At 38.0% G+C, this 23,191-nt stretch overlaps 2 protein-coding genes and 1 pseudogene across 2 annotated transcripts in view; 1 reads left to right on the forward strand and 2 right to left on the reverse strand.

Moving 5' to 3' along the window:
• The first annotated feature begins 1,927 nt into the window (after positions 1–1,927).
• LOC116701983 (cathepsin K-like) lies at positions 1,928–3,228 on the forward strand (annotated as a pseudogene).
• Positions 3,229–5,041: 1,813 nt separating this feature from the next.
• On the reverse strand, positions 5,042–22,010 carry LOC116701631 (synaptic vesicle glycoprotein 2A). Its single transcript, XM_032535428.1, has 13 exons — positions 21,757–22,010; positions 17,531–18,277; positions 16,843–17,023; positions 15,900–16,051; positions 14,879–15,012; positions 14,596–14,685; positions 13,816–13,923; positions 12,828–12,916; positions 12,578–12,742; positions 12,309–12,442; positions 10,140–10,346; positions 9,888–10,047; positions 5,042–7,987 (listed from the first exon to the last, which is right to left on the reverse strand). Exons 2-13 carry the CDS (start codon positions 18,138–18,140, stop codon positions 7,804–7,806), a joined length of 2,214 nt encoding a protein of 737 aa, XP_032391319.1. The 5' UTR covers positions 18,141–18,277; positions 21,757–22,010; the 3' UTR covers positions 5,042–7,803.
• Positions 22,011–23,080: 1,070 nt separating this feature from the next.
• Positions 23,081–23,191, reverse strand: part of sf3b4 (splicing factor 3b, subunit 4) — a 5,666-nt gene continuing 5,555 nt past the window's right edge. The window contains exon 6 of the mRNA XM_032536333.1: positions 23,081–23,191. This exon is cut by the window's right edge and continues 216 nt beyond it. The gene's annotated coding sequence lies outside the window, so the exon portion shown is untranslated.

The raw sequence follows: 23,191 nt of genomic DNA on the forward strand, positions 1-23,191 counted from the left end.
TGTACTTTATTTTGACCAATTTTAAATAACGCAATTCAATTTTTCCTCCTTCGGACCCCCTACAGTTTGTCTCATTGGAACTACGCGACCTGCTGCTTTGGTCCCCCTACAGGTTCTGTAATTGAAACTACAGCTTCCGCTAAAAGTTACATAGTGTTCCTTTAAGTGAGAAAATACATCTCTCAGCCATCTAGCATGACAAGGAGGTCTACATTCTGGTCCGAAATTATTTGATACACTGGTCGGTTGGTGAAAGAGGAACAAATTTGGTATTAAGAAGAAAAAACAAAAAGGTACTAGGGAATAGGTATGATGTGTGGGAGAGAAGAATGAAAAGGCTTTTAGAGTTGGGTAATTTAAGCACCAGGGGTTAAAAAGGCTGCATTGCTCAACAAAACTGTAGAAGCCGCATATTGTATGTTGTTTATGATCTCACTTATGTTACCCCATACTATGAAAATGTGACCTGTGACCTGAATCGTCTTGGTAAATTTAAAGTTATTTTTTCAATATCAGCTGGTGTTTTTACCTGTAACACTAAAACTGTAAATGCAGTCCTGACTGACAGTCAAAAATACTGTGACAAAACGTTGGAAATGTTAAATTTGAAAAATTACAACGCCTTCTGATACGTCATTAAAAACCAAGGCATCTATTCTGATACAGCCTACCCCTACAGTTCATGTTTATTGTCCCCATGGGGAAATTATGTTTAAGTCGGCAAGGAGAGTTTCCGTACGTTCAACTTTGCGGTTTACTGTGAGTAAACCCTGACTATTAACTTCTTTGTACGTTGCTTTCTTTTCAGCGTGGTCCATGTATGTATAACCCACAAAAAAAGTACTGTATCTTCTTTTGTAGCTTTTTTCTAATGATGTTTTGGGTATAAGGGTGACACGGGAATTAAATATTATTATTGATTGTAGTAGGTGTCATTGTTATAGAGGTATTTTATTAATAGCCCAAATAAAGTTATTTAATATAATTACAAGTAGGGAGAACAAACTTCTTCTGAAATGGATTACTTTTGGTCTTGTGGTCAATACAGTTTTTCAATCTAATCTTTTTTGTCACAATCAGCAGGTTATTTTGCAAAGAGGTGTAAAAGGCGTAGATTATTAATATTTTCTCTATGGTAGCCTACTACTGGTGATTGACGGTTGGTAGCACACCGGCACAGTTAGCAATTAAGCTAACCCAAGGTTAGCTGCATACACTGTAATGGTTAGCTGGTGGAGCATTTAGCGGCTAGAGACAGATATTTCCCATAGATATTTCCCTAGGAGTTGATAAGAGACCAAAACAGAGCTAAAAGAGACACACCCTAAATTAAAATGTTGCTGAATGTGAAATAAGCAATGTTTGGACACAACAAACACCATGTCAAGTTAAAAGGTGATGAAATAAAAGTGCTGTGTTTACAGCGTGTGTCTGGTTCCCCCTATTGGCTAAAACATTTAGGTTGGTTTGCAGGTGTGCAGTTTGCTTGGTGCATCTCCTCAGGTTGGTCATATTTTACATATTTTAGCAGCAAAAGATGATGACTAACATTACTTTTAGGTTTTCAGTTTGGTTTTCTCTCATAACGGCATTTTATATAGCCATATATTTAAAAAATGGGACACCTGGAAGAGTATAGCATCATCTACCAGTGAACATCTGATATTTATTGGAAATAACCTATCATTTTTTAAATGCATCTTCTGCCATCAACTTTTTCCCACACACAACATGCCTTCACTGATTTTGTGATACATACACTTTACTAATGGGTTTAGTCTGGTATTATTTTCACTGGTTCTAAATAATAATTGATATCAGCTGGTGGCGTTTCAGTGGGAACTGCTTAATATGTCCTATTAATGCTGAGCAAAAACATTTGTTTTCTTTGTTTCTATGACAAGTTCTTCTTTCCCTAGATCCAAAAATGTTTCGGAGCCTGCTTCTCACCATCGTGTGGATTTGCAGCGGTTATCAAATCAGAACTGGATGGACACTGGGAACAATGGAAAAAGATGCGTAATAAAGTCTATTTTCAACAAATTTCAACAACTGTTTTTTGAGTGGCTTAACAGTGTGAATGTGTGATGCATTTGTACAGTTAGTGAATTAAATGAATAGCCAGTCAACCCAAACTGAATTTGGTTTAGGCATATCTGATTTTAAATTAAGTTGCCTCTTCATTATTACCTGAATTCTGTATGAATGCAACACCTTTTTTTAATTTGTTGATTTGAAGAAAACTCCTTTACTATATACTAGAATCAGAGTGTGATGATAAATTAACTGTTCCAGATTGAGGAGTCGGGTCACAGGCAGATATGGGAAGAAAACTTGGTATTGATTAATGTCCATAACCTGGAAACCTCCCTGGGCTTACACACCTATGAGCTGGCGAAGAAACACTTGGGAGACTTGGTGGGTAGACTACAGGCACCCCCATTTTTTTTCCCATTAAACCACTGTATGTAACCTCAAAGCTGTGGCAAGAAAAAACAGGAACTTAGAGATCACTGACTGGTGGTTTTGTTTTCTTCATTTGTAGACTACTGAGGAGATCACTGGCATATTGGCGGGCACCATCGTGCCCTCTGACCTGGAGTGGGGTCCTTCCAACTTTGTCAGGGTCAACACCTCTCTATAGGGATGAAGGCCTGGTAACTGAGGTTAAAATGCAGGTGAGGTATACCGTGAAGTATCAGAACACATTAGCATAAAACAATAGGACTTGGTTGTCTTTTTGAAGAAGAGGTAGTCTACATTTACTTACACAACTTTTCTATCTTCTAGGGTTTTTGTGGCTCTTGTTGGGCCTTCGATGCAGTTGGAGCTCTGGTGGGGCAACTCAAGGAGACTTCAGGCGTCCTGATGTCCCTCAGTTCTCAAAACCTGTTGGATTGCTCCATAAAATTCAGCAACCACGGGTCCCACGGTGGTTTCATGACAAACGCCTTCCAACACATTAAAAAACCAATGCATTGATTCTGATGCAGCCTACCCCTACGTTGGCGAGGTGAGTTTCCGAGACAATGCATATTGTAAATATATGTAAATACTTTATTCATTGGAGGGTTTGATTTAAACATTCTTCAATTGTGGTTGGGGTGTATACTACAGAGAGAGAGAGGCTACAAGATGGCTCGCAACAGACAGAACCCGTGTGGCATCGCTCTCTGCTTGTTTCCCCTTGATGTGATTAAAGGGTTCCATGTCTGTCCGTCTATCTGATGAACAGGAGGAATGATTACAGCAAGCAAAACCTTTTTTTATGTACACATGGGTATGAGTATTGGTTTTAAGACAGACTTCAAAAGTTGATCCTATCCTTTTGTAAAGTGAGGGAAAAAACTATTGTGTGACATTTACTTGTTTTCTTTTGTTTTCTTAAGTTAATCATGTTAACTTTAAGTGTATCCAGGTAGATAATGTTGCAAAGCATGACCTCCTGACATTTAAAGTTCATAGAAAAATTCTGAACTTAAGTTGACTTAATGCTGTGCAATGCAAACCATGACATTGGTTTTCTTTCTTCAAGTTTTATTTCCATTATGATTTATCATTTTCTTCATTGAACTGGATAAATGGCACAAAAGTGCAAATCCCAGCACAATGAACAACTCTCACATAAAATAAATACAGCACCTTTTCAGCATCACTAAAATATTCTCAATATCCACAAGTAATAAATACTGAATTTACCAAGATATTCAGCCTTCATTTACAAAACACAAAGACAACACACAATAGATTTTTGTGTCATATTGAACTTTTTTTGGAATTGTTTTCCTTGATCTTTTGTTCCACGAAGTCCAAACTTGCACGTACGTACATCTACAGTTTCTACACACAGTACATTGTTTTGTTTTTTTAATTGAACTCACATTTAGAGTTTAACTTTTATCATTTAATAAACAGGTCAGAGTCAAACTAAAGATAACGCAACATAAAATTCCTTCGGTCCAAACTACAGTGAAGGATTCTTTCAGATGGAGTTGTTTTCTGGCATGGGTCGGCCATTTATTTTCAGAATATATTCAGAATGGATCCATGTGATCTTAAGAGTTGAGACAGAAACCATGCCATAAAATCTCCTCCATCCTTTTATCAGACTGCCATCATTAAGGTAAGTCTTCAGGCTGGTGTTCGCTAACACATGCCATATTACTGCATCATTATAGACAAAACTCAAACCAGCGACCCTTTTGATAGTTCATATATATATATATATATATATATATATATATATATATATATATATATATATAAATATATATATATATAATGCAAATTCTACACAGAGTGACATTAAATAGTAAACTTTTACATTTTGGACAGGAGCTTCAATTTGACAGAGGGGGCTCTTTTGGTGAGTTGATAAACTGTGGTCATTTTGGATTTAACAAAGGCTTCTTATTTCTTAAGAATTGGGAAAAACCTCCACTTCATTGCTCACACTTACCCCTCTTCAAACAGACTCACATGAACAAACGAGTATTTGTCAATTTGACTTAATTTATGCACATTTTCAGCTCTATTTTCCTTAAGCGTATTTCCCTATTTCCTTATATAGATATAGATATAAAAAAGAGTTACCTGGGTCCAAGGTAAACAAGGAGCACAGTCACCACTAACTTACTTTCAGAACACACACTCAAGTTTCACCAATTTTAACCCCACTTTGATTAAGAACAATCACTGCAAGCAACAAATCTATGTCATCATACAACAGTGAAAACACTAGTTCTTGCTTTAGACAAAAACAGCTGGCAAACAGGACGTCCAAGAAGTCAGACAATACGATACAAACATGCGTCACGACTGGTTGAATACACAAGGATTAGAGGGTTAAGTTGTCTTTTTGAATTTCAGCTGTGATCCTTTTCTGTATGTTTTAATACAGAACATACCGCACGTTATCGCTGAGACCGGCTATCTTTGATGGGATTTTGTCTTAAAGACTTAATTGTATCAGCAAAAGAGCACCCGAGTCTATTAATGAACAGCAGATTAGATTCTACACTGCACATATTTGTTGTTTTTCTTCTTCTCTTAGTGTAAATATATTTCCGTGGTCCCCAACTGAGCTGTGTTTTCATCGCAGGGATGAAAACACCGCAACACAAAAAAGTAGAAAAATATGTGAAAGACAATTTAGACTCAGCTTACGCACACACACACATACACACACACATCAGTACAATAACGGCACATCCAAACAGTCTCTCCAACGTGAACAAGGCGTTTATGTGTGATACGCACAAGAAAGTGAAGGAGAGATTTGATCCCTTAGAATGCAAGCCAGATTGGACAGCATTAAAGGAATAGTTTTACATTTTGGTAAATGCTCTTTTTCTTTAGGAGTTAAATTGATACTGCTTTAATGACTGTATCTACATATAAATCTTAGTTTAGCATTAACACTGGAAACCAAAGGAAACAGCTCGCCTGGCTGAATCCAAAGGTAACAAAATCCACTTACTTACACCTCTAAAGCTCACTAATTACAAAAAACAAACATAACATGTCCATTTTATTTAATCCATAAAAACTAAAATGTAAAAACAAGTTTTTTTAACAAGGATATGTGCCAAACTATTTCTTCCGCTTGTGTTGCATTTGAACTGAGACATGGTGGTATCAATCTTGTCATCTGACTCTCTGCAATAAAATGAATAAGCACACTTATCAAAATGTTGAATTATTCTTTTAAAGTCTTTCTCTCTCACACACACACAGACACATACTCATACACAATCCAGATGACGTCTTTAGGTCTAACAACATACTCTACTGTGCAACAGCAGCACCCACATACTCACCCACTGATTGTCAGCAACATATATATGTATACCTTTTGAGAAATTATACCGAAGTAGTGATATGTATAAATAATGGTACTCAGCTTTTCTTTAGAGCGATTGTGTCCAATTTGGTCACACACAAGTCACAATATTATGAAGGCATTTTTCTTGTGTACTTATCTCATACAGGAACACAGTGAGGGATAACTTCATTTCTGTCACAAAAGAATGCAGTAAAAGGTACACAAGCCCTTAACATGAAATTAGAGAAGGGATTTGTAATCTCTGTTTTCCCTTTGTGCTGCACTACCGGATCAATATGACTGTTTTTCACTGATTCTTCTTCTGTTGGTCCCATTTGATTTGTGCTTATGAGAATAATGAAGTCACTTCATGACTCTTAAGGGGCATTAACACAATTTTAAGAAACAATACTGCATTGTTAGTATGAGGCCAAACAGGAAAATACAAAAAATACAAATGACAATGAAAAAAAAATAATAATGTTGAAGTCAATTTAGTAGCTTTTTTTGCAGAGCTTTCTTTCCCTACAAACACAAAGCAATCTGCTAAGAAACAGATGCTGTGGGAAGCTCTGCAGAAAACCTTTTGTCAAACTTCACACTCAACCAAATAACTTGTGTTCACATTAAGGCTAATTAACACAGCTATGCATATCAGTTGGAGCTAGAGATTATTTTCTTTTAAATCATATATCTGAAATATCAGAAAACTATCCTGCATGTAGAAAAATTTGTTGGAGTGGCACTTGAAGATAAATAATGTGTTCTATTTGATATAAATTAGGTGGGGACCGGTGTTCCGTACATTCTGCTGTTGGATCAGTAAGTTATGTTCTACATGGCTGCACTGAATTGAATTAAATGGACGCGTTCTCTTGTCTCACATAACAAAGACACACACATGCATACACACAAGACCAATTTAGGCAATAATACACTATAGTATCTGTTCTGCATCTAGCACTTGACCAAAATCCGTCCCTCAGACGTCCCTGTGTTGCAAACATGACAGCGCCACAGCTGTATGGTTCAACACCAGGGAGGGAAAACATTAGTTTAACACTAAACACTGAGGAGCTGAATCCAACTTATCCCATTTACAACAGAGAATCCTGTGAAATGCATCTTTCCTTGTCTGTGTTTTGAGGCTGCCAATAGAGGAGTAGACTGAATTTATGAAGTGACAAGGAAAATGACTTTCTTTGTTTCTGAATTAATCAAGTGTCACTGGCATGTTATCATATTTTTTGGTAGAAACTGGCTAGGCGGTGGTCGAAGGTCATGGGCATTTGTTTGTTAGAGAAAATATATTTACCATTAAATTGTGAGATCTCTTCAAAGAACAACATCGTCAAAGCACAAGCATCAGCCTGGATGGAAATAAACTGTACAAGCAGCAAATAAGAAAGCAGCACTGAAAGCCAGTCGCTGAGGTTGCGGACAGACGAGAAAGAAAAACACTGCAGTCATATTCAAAAACTGATAGCTTATATAGACTAAATCTGTTCATGTTCCCCCATAAATGGCTTTTTTTCTGTCTTGTCTCTTCATTTGACATCTCTGTCTTCTCAAATGTGTTTGATATTATCTGTGGGCTAGTGAGAGAAAACTCCCAGGAATGATCTTGTTATCCTTACTGCACACCACAATTTTTTACTGCATCACGCTGTGGATGTTACACTTTGGAGATGTTTTTTGTAACTAACAGTGCAGCTGAAAGTGTTATCATTCAGATGTAGTTGTGTTATCATGACACAGGTAATTATTTCTACATCTGTGTGCTCTTCTCTTAATTGCTGTATAGACTTTGAATGATGCAATCCATATTTCAAAGGATTCTGCGCTTACAATGGGGATGGCAGTCAGCTCAGTTGGTGTGTGTGACGGGCAGCACTGAAGTTCTCAGGGATGTTCGGGCTCATTGGTTGTCGAACACACACGCTGGCTGTGCTCTGCTGCCCACTGTTGGTCATTTTGTTTTACTGCAAAACTAGGCCTCGTGTTTCAGGCAACTTGGTTGCAAGGAAACTACCTGCAGCGAGTGCGCCAGCGGCAAATAAGATGGGTACAGCCTTGGTAATGCCGACGAATGACTGGAAGATGCTGATGCCCAGGACGGCCGCCAGCTTACAGAGGGCATTCAGGAAGCCAAACGCTGTGGTCCTGAGAACAGGAAAAGAGGGAGAAACACAATCACGGTGAAGAGGTTTCAGCAACTGATACAAGAAGGTTTTTACTGATCTTTAATCCTATTTCAGTGGGGCACATTACTGTATATGGACATGCTTAGTGCTCTTCTACTATACCTTCTCTGAAGTAATTTGTTGTACAGATGAGTAAAAACAAAAGGTGAATGTAAAAAACATAAAATGTATGAGCACAAAATTCTAAATTCACAATAGTTCTTTGTACTTCTGATAATACAGATAATAAGCTAGTAATAGTAGTAGTAGTAGTTGTTGTTGTATTTTGTGTCATGTATACAAGTGCCCAAAAGATAATGTTGCAGTGGTGAAACAACATTTGTCTGACAAGAAATGAACTTAGCATAGGGATTTTTTCCTCTAATCTTCCAAACATAAGGTTCCCTTATTAAAACACAGATATGTATTTATTTTTAAAGGATATTTAACTAAAAAGTAGAGTCTTTGAATAATCAATAACATGTGAAATGGAATTCACTTTCAGTCTTAAGTAAATCCTATTAGATTATGTAGGATTGAACATTTGAAAGAGATCTTTGACTCGTCTTTTTCTTCACATGTTATAAGGCAATATAGTCTGACATAAGGTTTGTACCAGACATTTAGAGGCCATCACGTAAGTAAGTAGGCTATCATGATTATTAAACAAAAAAAAGTTTACAAACCCAACTTAAAAAGGAATTTTAAGCAATAGTCCAACATTTTGACCAAATACCCTTGTTCGTTTTCATGCCGCGAGTTATAGTAAGATGAGAAGATCTATGCTAATTGCACATCTGTCAGTCAAATGTGTTGCTGGAGCCGCTTTGCTTAGCTTTGCATGACGACTGGAAAAGTGCATTAATTAACACAAAAAGATTTAGCTCTATTTAAAAAACAACAACAACAATGTCTGTATTTCCCAAAAAACAAAGTGAGGAGAAAAAGCAATGCCCGGAGGTCAAAAACAACAAAAGAATCACCTCGTGTGTTGATCTATTTATCGATTTATTTGCAATCAATAGGCTCACAAATCTGCTGGCATGGAACTTTCTTTAGAGCATGTATGACAGCAGTGAGCTCTCTTTTTAAGGAGCTGTGTGTAGGATTTAGTGGTGTCTAGTGGTGAGGTTTTAGATTGCAACCAACGGAATACCCTTCAATCACCCCTTTCTTTCCGTGTGTAATAGAACCTACAGTGGTCTTGTAACATAAAAATGTGAAAGGCCCTCTCTAGAGCCAGAGTTTGGTTTGAGCATTCTAGGCTTCTGTAGAAACATGGCAATGCAACATGGCGGACTGAGTGGGAGTCCCTATGTAGATATGAAGGGCTCATTATGAGATAAAGAAAACACTATGGTTCTTCTTTATATATATATTTCATTCCATTTCTGCCAATATATATCCCTAAATCCTACACACTGCTCCTTTAAACTATAAATACTCATACTAACACGTAAAGTGATATAACTTTTTACAGCTAATCCATATCAGTCCAAAATATGTGACTCAGACGATTGACAGGAACAGTGTTTAGGCACGATACACCAACACCATCTGTCCACATCTGCTTGGGGAAATGACTGTCACAATCAACAACCTACAGCATCTAACTGACAGCGCTGTCTTCATCTAAAAGTAATGTGATTCATCATGTTATCACCAATCAACCAAAAACAGTGCATCTGTACACCTGCAGGAAGATCCTCCACTCCTCACAAACAAAAGAAAAGAAGAAATTACATGTAAATAAAAAAAGACAAAACAAATTTAAAAAAAAAAACTATTGTCAGGAAAACTAAGAATAACTAGAGCTCCCCACAAGTTCACAATTCAACAGAAAATAGATTATCAAAAACAGTTAGTGCATCTCACATTACCTTTTATCGGAGGGGTAGAGCTCCACTGTTATCACATCCAGGGCGTTCCATGAGGCAATGCTGATACCCCCAAACAGACACAAGAGGGCGATCATCCCCGACTCACTGTTGCCGAACATCAGGAAGAAACAGCTGACACAAGATATGACACTGGATCCCGCTGACCAGAAAGAGAGAGCAATCAGAATTACATTAAGTCAAATAGCCTCTATGTCCATTAGTGAATTATCTGCATAGATTAGATTAACCTACCCAGCATCCTTAAACGCCCAATTTTGTCCATTAATAGAGCTGACACAATGTTGCCAGGCAACACCGCCAACGTGCCAAGGAAGTTGACAAAGTATATCATGTAGGCATTGTTGAAATCATCGCTGAAGTCGAGCATGCAGCCCTCCTTGTTGTGGAGGAATGTGCTGTTGACCAGTTTACAGTTGACCATCCGGTATTTGAACAAATCTGATGAAAGAGAAAAAGGGAGAAAGAGAGAGAGAGGGGTGTTATTGGTCTGAGAATTACCACTAATTTTGTCCTCCTAACTTTTACAGTTTCCTTTTCATATGGAGGTTGAGCAGAGGATTGGAGACACTCCTCAGGGATGGAAAAACTCACTTTTCACCTCCTCTGCATTTTTCTGTGTAAAATTAAATAATGTAATCTATGTTTATATTTACAATTTATCTTCTTCTAAAATACGCTAGAAAGTAAATATCAACCAAAAATTAGGACAGTGCAATTTATGGCAAGTATTTTAGTACAGATATAACATAGTTTCTCTATAGCTAAAACTTCACATGACTTTAGTCACATTTGCATATAATTTAGACCTTTTAATCTATTTTTATACTATCATTATTATGGAAAGCATGAAAAGCATTTTATTTTTATTTTTTGGGTGAACCTCTGACTTCATTGTTACTCCCTGACACCAAAGCACACACTTAGCATAGAATGATCTCACACAACCAAACCCTCTGTCAGCGGCTTTTTTTAATCACGATTCCTTTCAGGCAGAGATTAAACATATAAACAGCATCCATCACTAAATAAATAACAGGAAAAAAATAGAAGAGGTCATAAGAGGTTACAAGGCCTGTTACTTTATTTTATGTTCATACTTTGTTGCCTGCAGCTGCCCCAAAAACAAAATGGTTAGATTTTGTGATGACACTGCTTAAACTGCTTAGACATCTTGGATGTCCAAATGACATAAACATAAAAGAATGTATCATTGGCTTTGGTGATGAGAAGATACTGCTGCTGTAAAAGCTGCTGAGGCAGTTACTGTGGAAGTGAAGAGGTTGGGATTTAAGAAACCGCTTTCTCAGGGAGATTCTGACATGTTGATTGAAAGCACAAGCAGAAATCAAAACCATACAGAAAAGGCCCTCTATGCCCTAAACACCCCCCCACACACACACACACACACACATACACACACACACACTTTTTTGTGCATGTGTACAGTAATATACTATTATTCAAAGCATTGGTCTACTTGTAGGCTGTATTTGCTTAATTAAAAGCTGATATTTAAGGAAAAAAAATGTCTTAGTCATGAAGCATGTTTGGCAGCTAATCACATCACACGCTGTCAATAAGTCTGGCCAGGATTTGTTTATGTTGCTACGGTAACAGTTCTGCTGCAGAGTAACCCAGGGTTACTAGCAACAGAATGTTTCCATGGTTGCAATCTTGCTGAACATCTGTGTTTTAAATGTTTTCTATTTTTACTTCAGGCTGTAATTATACAACCTAAAATTCATATATAATCTCAAATGATTTGTGCTTTTGCTGGGCAGCATGTGTTATAAGAATGTGGTGATTATTACAACTGTTTAATTGCAGGTGTGAATAAAACTAGTGCTGAAATGATTGGTTGATGTGTTTTCTCTGTTTTAAATCACTTTAAAGCTGCAATCTTTTAACACTAACAATGTATCAAATGACTTTACATAATGTGAAAGGATCCACTCACAAATAATTATCATCTGGCTCTGCTGTTCCCCTCAAGTCTTTTCGTAGTTTTAATTCATCGAAAGAGCTATATAGTTTCCTTAGCAGGTGGTAGAGACCAAAACAGAGCTAAAAGGTGAGTGAAAAATACACTAAGATTTGCTGGGTGGTCAGAAATATGACTCCAAATAAATGTTAATATTGCTCTGTGTCTAATGCATGCGCAAATAAGTTAATGAATGCCCACTTGAATTGAATTTCGTTGGGTTTTGGACATTTCTTGGTTCAAAACAAGGCGTTTTCTAAAAACTTCATCTTGAGCTGATGGCAGCTAATCACATCACACGCATGCTTCTCATAATCATGTTTCACTTTTTTTTACATTTTAGACACTTAATGATTAACAAATAAACAATTGACCTTAATGCACATCAATACTGATGACCAAGTACAAATCATATTTACCTGTGTTATAGAACAAACTTGCAACAAAGGTGCAGTTTCTGAATATGGTGTGTGTGGAGGTGATGTCCTCAAAGTAGCACTCCTCAAACACAGAGTTTTCAAACACCATTGACTTCATCTTCAAGTTGAGGAACCTAATAAACAGTTCACAGGTTTTCAGCCAAATGTTCTGTTCTGTGGTTTTATTATTGTGCTTTATTGTTGATTTAGTAGCGTTCAAATGTAAATCTTACTAAGGACCAATACACCTCTGTTAAAAAAACACTTACTTGTCATTAAAATAGTGTCCTTCAAGATGAATTTGGTTTTCCAGGGTGAAGTTAAAAGTGATATGCTCCACTCGTTCCCCACTGAAGGTCTTTGTGCGTGATTCATATTCCTGCTTCTGGATGTACTTGATCATGTCTGGGAACCACACTGTCAGACCGTAATAGCTGCAAAGTTTTTAGAGTCAATAAAGAGGAAATAGGATTTAAACGTGAACGTGATTCACCACATAGCAAAGAGTCTTTAGTTTACCTGAAAGACATGGTAAACCAAACAGCCATGAGCATGAAAGTCGTCCGTTTGTATTCTGGGTTGAAGCAGGCAACAATGTTATTCCGAATCTGAAACATGTGAACAAGAACACACACATTTCTGATAAGATTCTACTCAGTTAATTTGTCAGATTCAATTGTGTTTTTATGACACACAATGCATTATGGTCTTATTTTAATCTGATGGTAATATTTCAGCTCAGTAACATGCAACTTGAAGAGCTAGAATTAACTTTATAAATAGGAGGTAAGATTTGAATTTAGCATGACAGCAGCCAACCTGGTTTTCCCAAAATGTCTTCCTTTTAAAGACATGCATGCTTGGCATCTACACAAAACTACATTGTTACATCTTCAACATTAAAAGTGTTCTGTAGGCATTAAGAAGGTGGTGGTGCAGATTCAGAAGAAAATGGAGGGTGTAGGCGTGGAGCATAGCGTAGGCTGAATGCAAATTAAAATCAGATGCAAAGCTGGTCATGATTATGCCTAGAACTGCATTTCTGCAACATTGTGCAACACAATCAAGAAAACAAGAAACTCAAATGCAAATGTTTTAATGATCACAGATGCAAAAAAAAGTATCACCACATTTAATTTTAGGAGAGTGTGTGCAAGTAGATATGGCTAAAAAGACTTCTAATAATATGTTGATTTTCTGGTTTAATTCACTCAAGTAATCAAACACAGGTCAAGAAGGTGAAGAGGAAAAGAGGTATTTCTTAGCTACTCTCAGCAGCTACTCCATCCACACTGTTCCTTTCCACTGATGCTAGCTCCACTGAGGCCTTTTACTTACAGCCACAAACTGTAAAACGCCTCAGCCTCATACCATGGTACAATTACTGTAAGACTGTTTTTAAAGAGCAGTGATTCCAGATACGATCTCAGGGGTGTTTTATTTCATCTTTCTAAAACTCGGTTACAGTTTTTGTTCAGAACTGCCACATCAAATCTCCTTCACTCACCTGTTGGGAGAGGCTCATAATCTTTAGCCTGTAGCGTTTCAGGACTGGAGTATCGGTGCCAGTGTCCACCAACTCATCCATTTGTTTCACTGTCTTAATTGTGGTGACCTTGGATGAAAGAGACACAAATCCTTCAGCCCGATGTCATGAAATGAATTTGGATGGTAACATTTTCTAACGACTAAAAGTGCCATTGCTGAAACTCTTTATCCTGCTGCTTTGAGTTCTCCATGGAGGAACGTCAGGCAGATAACACAGTGAGAGAAAATGGATTAGGCAAACTGAAAGCATAACCATGTCAAATAACAATGGTACTTTTTATGTGTTGTTATTGTTGTTAACTTTATTTGTTTTAATGCTGACACTAAAATGTAGACAGCAAATGTGGAAGCAGATGTTGTTTGAACTTTAGTCCATAAGAATTGTAATGATTTCAGAGTAAAAGCAAAAAAATTAATAAGCACCCGACTGTTTAGATTTTTATAAGTGAAAATCTACTTCCTCATGTTTTCATTGCAACAAATAGCAGCTAATATCTTGTTAATGTACCAGCTAGAATACACATACTGTAAGTTGGAGAAGTCATACACCTGTGATCCCAGGGAAATAGTTCAAGCTGTGTCATCTAGAGACAATGTTTTAATAACTGTGCAGCTTACACACAAAAACGGGCAGTGACCTTTGTTGCATGTCATTTCCAATCTCTCTGCTGGCGGCTATCTAATGAAGGCATAAAGCTGATATACAGTATAACAATATTTTCTTACGATAGATACTTACAGAAAACACCTTCTCTGGGTGTCCCTTTGCTCGCATGTTAGTGTCGTGAACTTGCTTCAGAATCATCCAGCCTTCATCATGTTTGCCATTCTGTTTAAAAAGAAAAGTAAACCTCATTCTCTGTATGACCGTTCTGTTTTTTTTATGCATTTAGCTCCATTACTTTAAACATTCAGAGGAAGAAATTCATTCAAGATACTTGTGTAAAATTACATGTGTAATAATTCAAGTGTAAAACCAGCCAATACTGTAAGTTTATCTGTCAACAAGCACATCTGCTAACCTCTAAGTAGAAGCGTGGGCTCTCTGGCATGGCACTGAGGGAAGCGATGGCTGCCACAGAAGGAAATGCGCACACTAACACAAACACACGCCAGCTATGGAACTGATATGCCGAGCCCATCTGGAAACTCCATCCTAAAAAGACAAACAAAACGAAAACTTAAAAAGATGAGCTCACGCCGTACACTTTTTACGACACATACCGTCAGACAATTGTTATGGAGCTTTGGCAGAAATCTACTTAGTTTGATATGACACTGTATGAACTATGTTTTTTTTTTCTTTAAGTCAAAGGTCAGCCACTGTGCAGTGTCTCTGGGAAGATGCTTTCTAGCAGACAGGCTTGAACATGTATGGTTTTAGCAACCAAAACTGATGCTCAAAAACTTTTCTCATCTAAATGTAAGAGTTAGATGAGTAGTTAGGATGATATCACTCTCATCTTTGTCCATCAATTATAAAGCTGCAATTAACAGCCAGAGAGCTTAGCTTAGCATATAGACTTGAATCAGCTAGCCTGGCTCTGTACAAAAGTAACAAATCTGGCTACCGGCACCTCTAAAGCTCACAAATTCACAAGTTATAACTTGTTTGTTAAATAAGAACAAAAAACAAAGTGTAAAAACAAAAATTCACCATTTTACGTTTTTTTTTACAACGGATTATTTCTCGGCTGCAGTACTTAGAGCAAATGAATAGTCCAAATAAATAAAATTTATTAAAAGTTATTTAGTTACCTTTATTTAGTAGGTATAGACAGCTATTTCCCCTTTTTCTTTGTGCTAATCTAAATTAACTGGCTATAGCCTACTTATGGACAGATAGAGAGTGGTATCAATCTTCTCATGTAACTCTCGGCAAGAAGCAAATAAGTGTATTCAAAATGTTGAGCTATTGCTATTAACTTTTGCTGTAAATCAAAGAAGATGATCTGCTAACTTGCATAGTAGCAAAGGTAGCTAACCATAATGTTATAAATGCGGGGATATGGTCAGGAATATGGATATGAAGACAGTACTCACCATAATGTGGGATTATAGCCCAGGCCATTGCGGATGCGTATATTCCCCCAATCATCCAGAACATGCAGAGCCAACTGAGGTGCTCACCGCGCTTCTCTTGGGACAGAAATTCAGAATAGTAGGAAAACACGATGGGAATCGAGCCACCAATCCTGCAAAGATCAGAAAAACAACTAAGTGTCCCGGTGTTTAAGAGTTCAAGCACACAAGGTTTAGGTAGACAGATTATTTGCTTGCATGAGTCCATCAAATTGGTGCAAAACTAACAAAAGCTCTGTGGAACCGTGATTGATTTGACCGCATATGGGAATGATTACAGCATTTCAATTTGCCACTTCACTAAACCAGAGGAACTGTTGTTTTAAATGATGTAAAGACTTTACTGCTGGTGCAATTACTATACGTTATTTTGTTAATTTTATTATGTTAATGTTATAACTTATTTTTGAGTTAAACCTTTTGTGTTTCATTTCAGTGATATATACACACACACACACACACACATATATATATATATATATATATATATATATGGTTTATTTCTTAAAGTACTGCTGTCTGGGCTCTTGTCTGACCATTGCATGTGTTAACTCTCTTCCATCATTCTCGCAGTATCACACACGCTCACTTTGTTGACGCTTATGTTCCAATACACAGTGGCACAATCTTGTCTGTCATATTTCTCTAATATCTCTTTAATGCTTTTTGCACTATTCCATTGGCACAAACTGTATTCAGAGTATGTACTACACTCAATATTTATATTTGATCTGTATTTTTTGTAGACTCTTTGCTGTATTTTGTATATTTATATTTTGTGTATTGTGTATCTACGTTGTCTCGTACGTTTTGGGCAGGTTGTCTATGCAAATGACAATTTGTTCTCAATCAGCTTACTTGGTTAAATAAAGGTTAACTAAAAAATAAAAAAAAATCCATTTACCCAACACCTGAGAGGAGTCGGCAAAACAGAAAGGTGCTGTAGCCCTGGACGAAGGAGGAGAAGAAGGAGAAGACACTATTGATGGAGAGAGAGATGAGAAGAGACTGGCGACGGCCTATCCGGTCAGCCAGGGCCCCCCAGAGGAAAGCCCCAACCATCATCCCAAAATATACAATCAGACCTGTGGAGAGAGCAAAGAAAATGAAACTATTACAGCGTCAAATGTAAGTCTATCCTGTCTCTTTATTTCTTCTACACTTCTACTGTAAGATTATGTTGTGTGGGTTTTCAGGTTCGTTATTAGTCCGCTGACAGCTGGCCTCTCAAGACAGGCAGACAACAGTTCTAATATTTTTTCAAAAGATCAGGCATTATTCTTTATTTTTCTTAATGTCTACAAATTCCATGAAAACATTAAAACCAATAATGAGTTAGTTTGTCTGAGCTCCAATTTTTTTTACATTTGGCAGCAGGACTGTGTACGTAGGATTGAGTCAAGGAGCTCATGCTCATGATAGTAAAAATGTGTATTAACAGCCAATTCTTGTTAGTAGATTGGCTTTTGAGATAAGGCTGACAAAAAGAAAAACATAGACAAATTATCATTAAAGCCTATTAAAATGCATTATGACACAGCCAAACCAGAACCTGTACAACAAAAGGATGAGACACTGTAAAAGAGTCTTACCTAGCATGCTTTTGTTAGGTTCAGACAGGCACATATCCTTCTCAGCGCTGGGCAGGACGAACCCGACCACGAAGATCTCCACACCGTCTGCCATGAGAGCCAGCCCCAGCACAAAGTACAGGCTCCACTGGAACTTCCCGTGACCACATTCTTGTAAAATGGTCTCGTACTGTTGAGCCAGCTCTTCCTGGTCTTTCCTCCTCTCTGCCTCGGACACTCCGATATCTGTGAATTGCTGAGCGCCGGCCGTCACTGAGCCCGGACCTCCAGCCAGGCTGGCCTTGCCTGATTCAGCCCGGGGAATTCCTTGGTACTCACCCTCGTAGATCTCATCATCCTCATCATGACCCTCTGTTGAGTCACTGTGGCCGCCCTCATCGTCATTGGCCGCCTGGCTGTCTCCACGGTAATAACCTCCATCCTGGCTTCCCTGAGTGGGGTAGTCATCATCATCATCCTCTTCAAACCGGTTGTAGGAGCGCTTGCTGTACTGATCGCTCACCCGATCCACTGAACGGCCGACCTTCTTAGATGCTTGCCGCTTGACTTCTTTGGCAATGTCTTTGGCGCCTTTTATAAAGGCAGTCCGGTTTTGGTAGCCGTCCTCCATTTTAAAGAGGTTCAGAAGATGCAAAAGTGGTCAAAGATTTAGAGGAGAGGCCACCTGAAGCTTCAGTGTGTTCAGGATACACCTCACGGACTTAAAAAGCTGTCAGTCACTTGACTGACAACAGGCTCCTCTTATGTCTGGGGAGAAAATAAAAATATAAATTAACCAATCTTATATAATTTTCCTTCAGGCGTGTAGTGGTATGTTTCATGGAAAGGCGCTTTGTCGTCATTAAGAGAGACATTTGATAGGAGCTGCGAAAGCATCAGTGCAACTTTCTGGTGACCCATTACAATAAATGGGCCTAATGGAAACCAGGGCCCAAAGGGTTAGGGGGCCTGTGCCCCGGTAGCCCTCAATCTAAAGGGACTGTGACATTTCTTGCAAAGGTAAATCAAATGACTACGAAGATAAAGTGACTACAAAGAGATGCTAAATGACTACATTGTGTCTACAAAGAGACTTAAAACATCCAGAGACACAAACAACAATGACATGCAACAAGATGCAGAGTGACCACGAAGAGAAAATGCCAGGTTTTTTTTCTTGAAACTGATCATTCTTTTTTTTTTTCATTGAGCTAACCAAACCACCTTACCGGCCTATAGTGATGTTTTTCCAGACTACATCTGTTGCATATCCATTATCTGCCCAGCACGTGTTTACTGCTGAGTCACAGATGGGCTTGAGCAGTTATTTCAGGGCGAGACATCAAGCCTTTAATGGCAAGAGTGATTTTTAATGGATGTTTCTTGGTGCAGAAGTTCATTTTGAAGAGCTACAACACGTGACAAAATCTCAAATAAAATGGGACTGATATGATGCTCCAAAAGGTCCGTGAAGGCCTTACAGATCACTGTTTACTGTGACATCCCATGACACATATTAACACCTGACCTCTCCATTCTTTCTTTTTAAAGACTGCTCAAAAAATCCTCCAATAAAATTTGAGTTTTTTTAATAGTTTAACCGATCAAAAAATAAATCTATCAACAATATTGCAGAAAACCAATAAAGTGTACTAATAAGCCATAAAAGTTAATTAATTCAAAAACTGAGAGGAGCTGTGTGCCAAAATAAATGAGGCTTGAAATTGAGAAAAAGAAGCTGGAAAACTGATGTCCATTTAAACTGTCTGCTGCAGTATCACATCCTCTTTTGAAATACACTGATAAGGCACTGATGTAGTTCACTGACAATACCCACATCCATATGCTGGTGGATGTAAGGCGCTGTGTGCCACAGGTTGCCTTGCAATAAAACATGTCACTTTGATTTTGTGCTGCAGTGAGACAACAGACACAGGATGAGAGACATCACTGTGACGCACACGTTGACCCCCGTTTCAAAATGGTCTGACAGGTAATAATGGTCTGACAACGCTTCAATGTCTGCCAGGTATACAGCATAAACAGGGCCAGAGACAGGGTCGACTAAATACTGCCATAAAAAGAAACCTGTGAAAATGTCTGTAATTGTAACATTGTAAATGTATTTCTCAATTTTTTTTATTTCACTTTTCTGTAAATGGTATCTCCCCATGTGATGGTCTAATTGCTACTTCAAATTGTAATGGTGAAATAATAAATCCCATTATTTATTTATTTGGTAACACTTTACTTGAAAGTATCTACATAAGAGGGATTTGACACTGTCAAACATGCAGTAAATATGATTGAGCTAAAAATGTTAGAATTGTCCTTTCTCCACACTATGTGCAATTACAGAATGATACAATTGCTCTTTAAAATGGTAGAAAAAAATAATAAATACAAGTATATGAATTCATGTCCTCAGTTACAGCCCTGAGTTATGCAGACTAGACGGCCAAAATCTATGCTAGCTGCTGTAAAGTAAGTACATTAGGAAATTAGGTATGTTCAAAAAGAAGATTTACCAGGTTGTTGTTTAATGGTTTTATAATCAGCCTATACGCAAAATGATGTACATGTTCCAGGCATAGAAAGCAGGGAAGTGGGATCCGATCACAAGTGGTCACTCCGGATGCATTTGGAGACATCCTGCCGCCGGAACACACATATAGGCTGTTCTGACTTGGTTTAAACGTCTGTCCTGAGTGACCGGTACTTAGAGCTGTCCACTTCGGATCAGATCACTCAGGATGGATGTTACAACCAGGTCACAGCAGGCCCATAGTTATCTAAGATATACAGTATACATGTGCCAGCATCTTTATCCTTGTCAATGCACAATCCACGTTTGGTTTGTTTTTGGAAAATTGAATTCAAAAGTCATCTCCAGTCACACTGCCAGCATGATGAGCAGATTTACTGGCACAGATCAAAGGAACCCTACAGGCCTGGTCAGCCAGGCTAAACTATAGACACTAACCTAATAATGCTTTGAACTCAAGCACTTACAGGCCTGTAATCACTGCCCCTTGCAAACTTGACCACTTGAAGACCTAAGTTAGAGGTCTGATTGGCCTTTCTCAAGGCAGAAATGTTGACTTGCCACGGTAGGAAAAAGCACAGGTGTTACTATTAATATTAATGATAAATGTCTTACACACCTGTGTTCTGACTGCTGTTACAAGTCTACATCTCTTCGATAGATAGATAGATAGATAGATAGATAGATAGATAGATAGATAGATAGATAGATAGATAGATAGATAGATAGATAGGTATTTTTACAAAACAACCTATTCGCAACAGGTCACCTATGCACTTAAATCCTTTAACTCACAATTTGTATCTCTTTTTCACAAATATACAAGTGTAAAGGCAAACGGCTTTAAACGCACTTTTCTCATTTCGTCCCTGTTGTCAAGTTGATAGCATCTCCACAGCGGCAAGCCTGCAACACACAGCTCTGTGGGATGAGGATGAGGATGAGGAAGATGGATGTTTTTGCTCTCTGGTTTGAGCAACCCTTTTATTTTTTCCTCTATATTTTCTCTCCCATTAAAAAAAAAATCTGCATTAGTTTACCACTTCCTTTGCCAGGCCAAGCAAGGCGTATAGCCATCACATTACAGTAGCTACTGAGGGATTTCTATTAGAGTGTGAAGTGTCGTGATGAATGATCTGGACATCTGAAGATCGCATTAACGACAGCCACAGAAATAACACACATCGTTCACCTAATATTATGCTCTATCAGGCCTATTTATAAAATGGTTATAATATTTGTGCTGTCTTACATGGTTATTTTTCAGAAGCAGCAATTGCCTGAAAGGGGAACGTGAATGTGAATTCAAGAGTCTGATTTAATATGGGCAATATAAACCTCCACTACAGTCGTAATCATTGCTGTTAAGAACAAGAAGAAAAAAAGGCCTTCGCTAACAGGCTAATTTACATAGCCCCCAAATAATGCCGGATTAAAATGTAAATCTGTCACAAATAGCAGCCTGCATCCTGACATGTGTGCTCCTTTTTTGGAATCACACTGCCAGCAGTTTATCACGATTTGGATTAGATTATAGGCCCGCGACTCGATTCACAAAATCGATCTTAATTGATGTGTAAAGCAAACGGTCGGAGAACTCGCCCATTGACTCTTCCTCACGATGTCTTAATGCAAAAATATATATGTAAGACGACATCGGCCGCCAACTGTTCATTTTTATTGTCGTTACATTCAAACTCACCTTTATTCCTGCGATGTGATCCCTCTTCAGCCCGGAGATGGTGGTGATGACGATGAGGAGGAGGAGGAGGATGCCTACGAGTCTTTGCTGTGAGCTGAGTGATGATGCTGTGCGGTTAGGAGGAGAGAAGCCCACGCCATCCACACACACTTAGTGATGTGGAGGGGTCCCCTCCCCCAATGCAAACCCTCACGAGCGCACGAACACATTGACGCCTTTATATCTCGAGGGGTTTGGCGCATATTTGCACACAATCACCGCACCACTTTTCTGCACATTCGCCCCTAGAAGCTCGTGCAATTTACGCTTTTTTAGAATATAATTATATTTTGTTCAAAACATGCCAGGAAACACTGAATCCATATTAAATACCCACTATACTCTCCAACGCATGCATCTGCGATATATATATATATATAAATACATACATCTTTTTTTTTTTTACAGATATGTCTTTAAACATGAATATCACATTGAGTGCACAGACGCCACACGTGCACGCACACTCGGCCCTTGTTGCCATGCCAACCCCTTGCCATGTTCTTGATCCCTTCTTCTGCATCAAGATCTTTTACCGTCTATGACCAAGACCTGCTATGAAGAAACGTGAGCTTTACAGACAGAGTGATGTCATCACGCAGTGTCGTTCAAATAAAATGACCCCATTAATAGAACTCTAGTCGATTTTAATTGTTAACTAGGGGGAGCACGGTGTGAAATATATGGGATGGTCCTAGTTCTTGTCCTGATAGCCAGTGGTGGAAGTAGTAGTAAAAGTAGTACTATGCACAATGTAAAACTACTCTTAAGCAATAGCCTTGCTTTCATGTTACTAAGTAGGGTCAGGTATAGTTAGAAAAATGTACTTAAAATATATATATATATATATTTTTTTTTTTAAATCATTATGAAGAATGGCTCACTTCAAAGTGTTAAACACATATTGAATTATTATTAGTGTAAGCAACACTTCTATGTTTCTGTGCTCTATGGAGAAAAACTTATACACAAGATAAAAGAAAAGACCCATTTTCCAACAGCAGACATTTTGACTTATAGTAATAATACAGCAGTAAAACCACAGGTGGAACGAAACTACATTATAAATGACTCCATTGAAGTAAGAAATGCCACTGAGTCAGCTGCCAAGGAAATTAGGTATTAATTAAAAAAAATTCCAGCTATTATTTATGTTAATCACACTTTTACTTTTCCTTCTGTGTCAAAATGTCTGCCGTGAAAGGGCCTATGAGATTTACAACGCACACGGAAATTGTTACAAGTAGCATTTGTTGTTGAAGAAGGAAAAAAAACATTCAAAAACTTGTACTAAAAATTTTAATCGTCGGAGGTCTTCATCTGTACAATCACCGAAAAAACAGGGTTAAATTATTCTCACTATAAGAAACTTGAGTAGATCTTAAGATGTTTAAAA

Source organism: Etheostoma spectabile, chromosome 14 (genome assembly GCF_008692095.1).
Source record: "Etheostoma spectabile isolate EspeVRDwgs_2016 chromosome 14, UIUC_Espe_1.0, whole genome shotgun sequence".
In the NCBI taxonomy this organism is placed as follows: Eukaryota; Metazoa; Chordata; class Actinopteri; order Perciformes; family Percidae; genus Etheostoma; species Etheostoma spectabile.

What these genes read in the sequence shown, in the direction of transcription:
- LOC116701631 (XM_032535428.1), bottom strand. Translation starts at nt 18,140, where the DNA reads ATGGAGGACGGCTACCAAAACCGGACTGCCTTTATAAAAGGCGCCAAA. An exon ending in GGCTATAATCCCACATTATG is followed by an intron (nt 15,013 to 15,899) that starts GTGAGTACTGTC and finishes TTGTCTTTTTAG; the next exon opens with GATGGAGTTTCCAGATGGGC. An exon ending in TGGTTTACCATGTCTTTCAG is followed by an intron (nt 12,743 to 12,827) that starts GTAAACTAAAGA and finishes AAAACTTTGCAG; the next exon opens with CTATTACGGTCTGACAGTGT.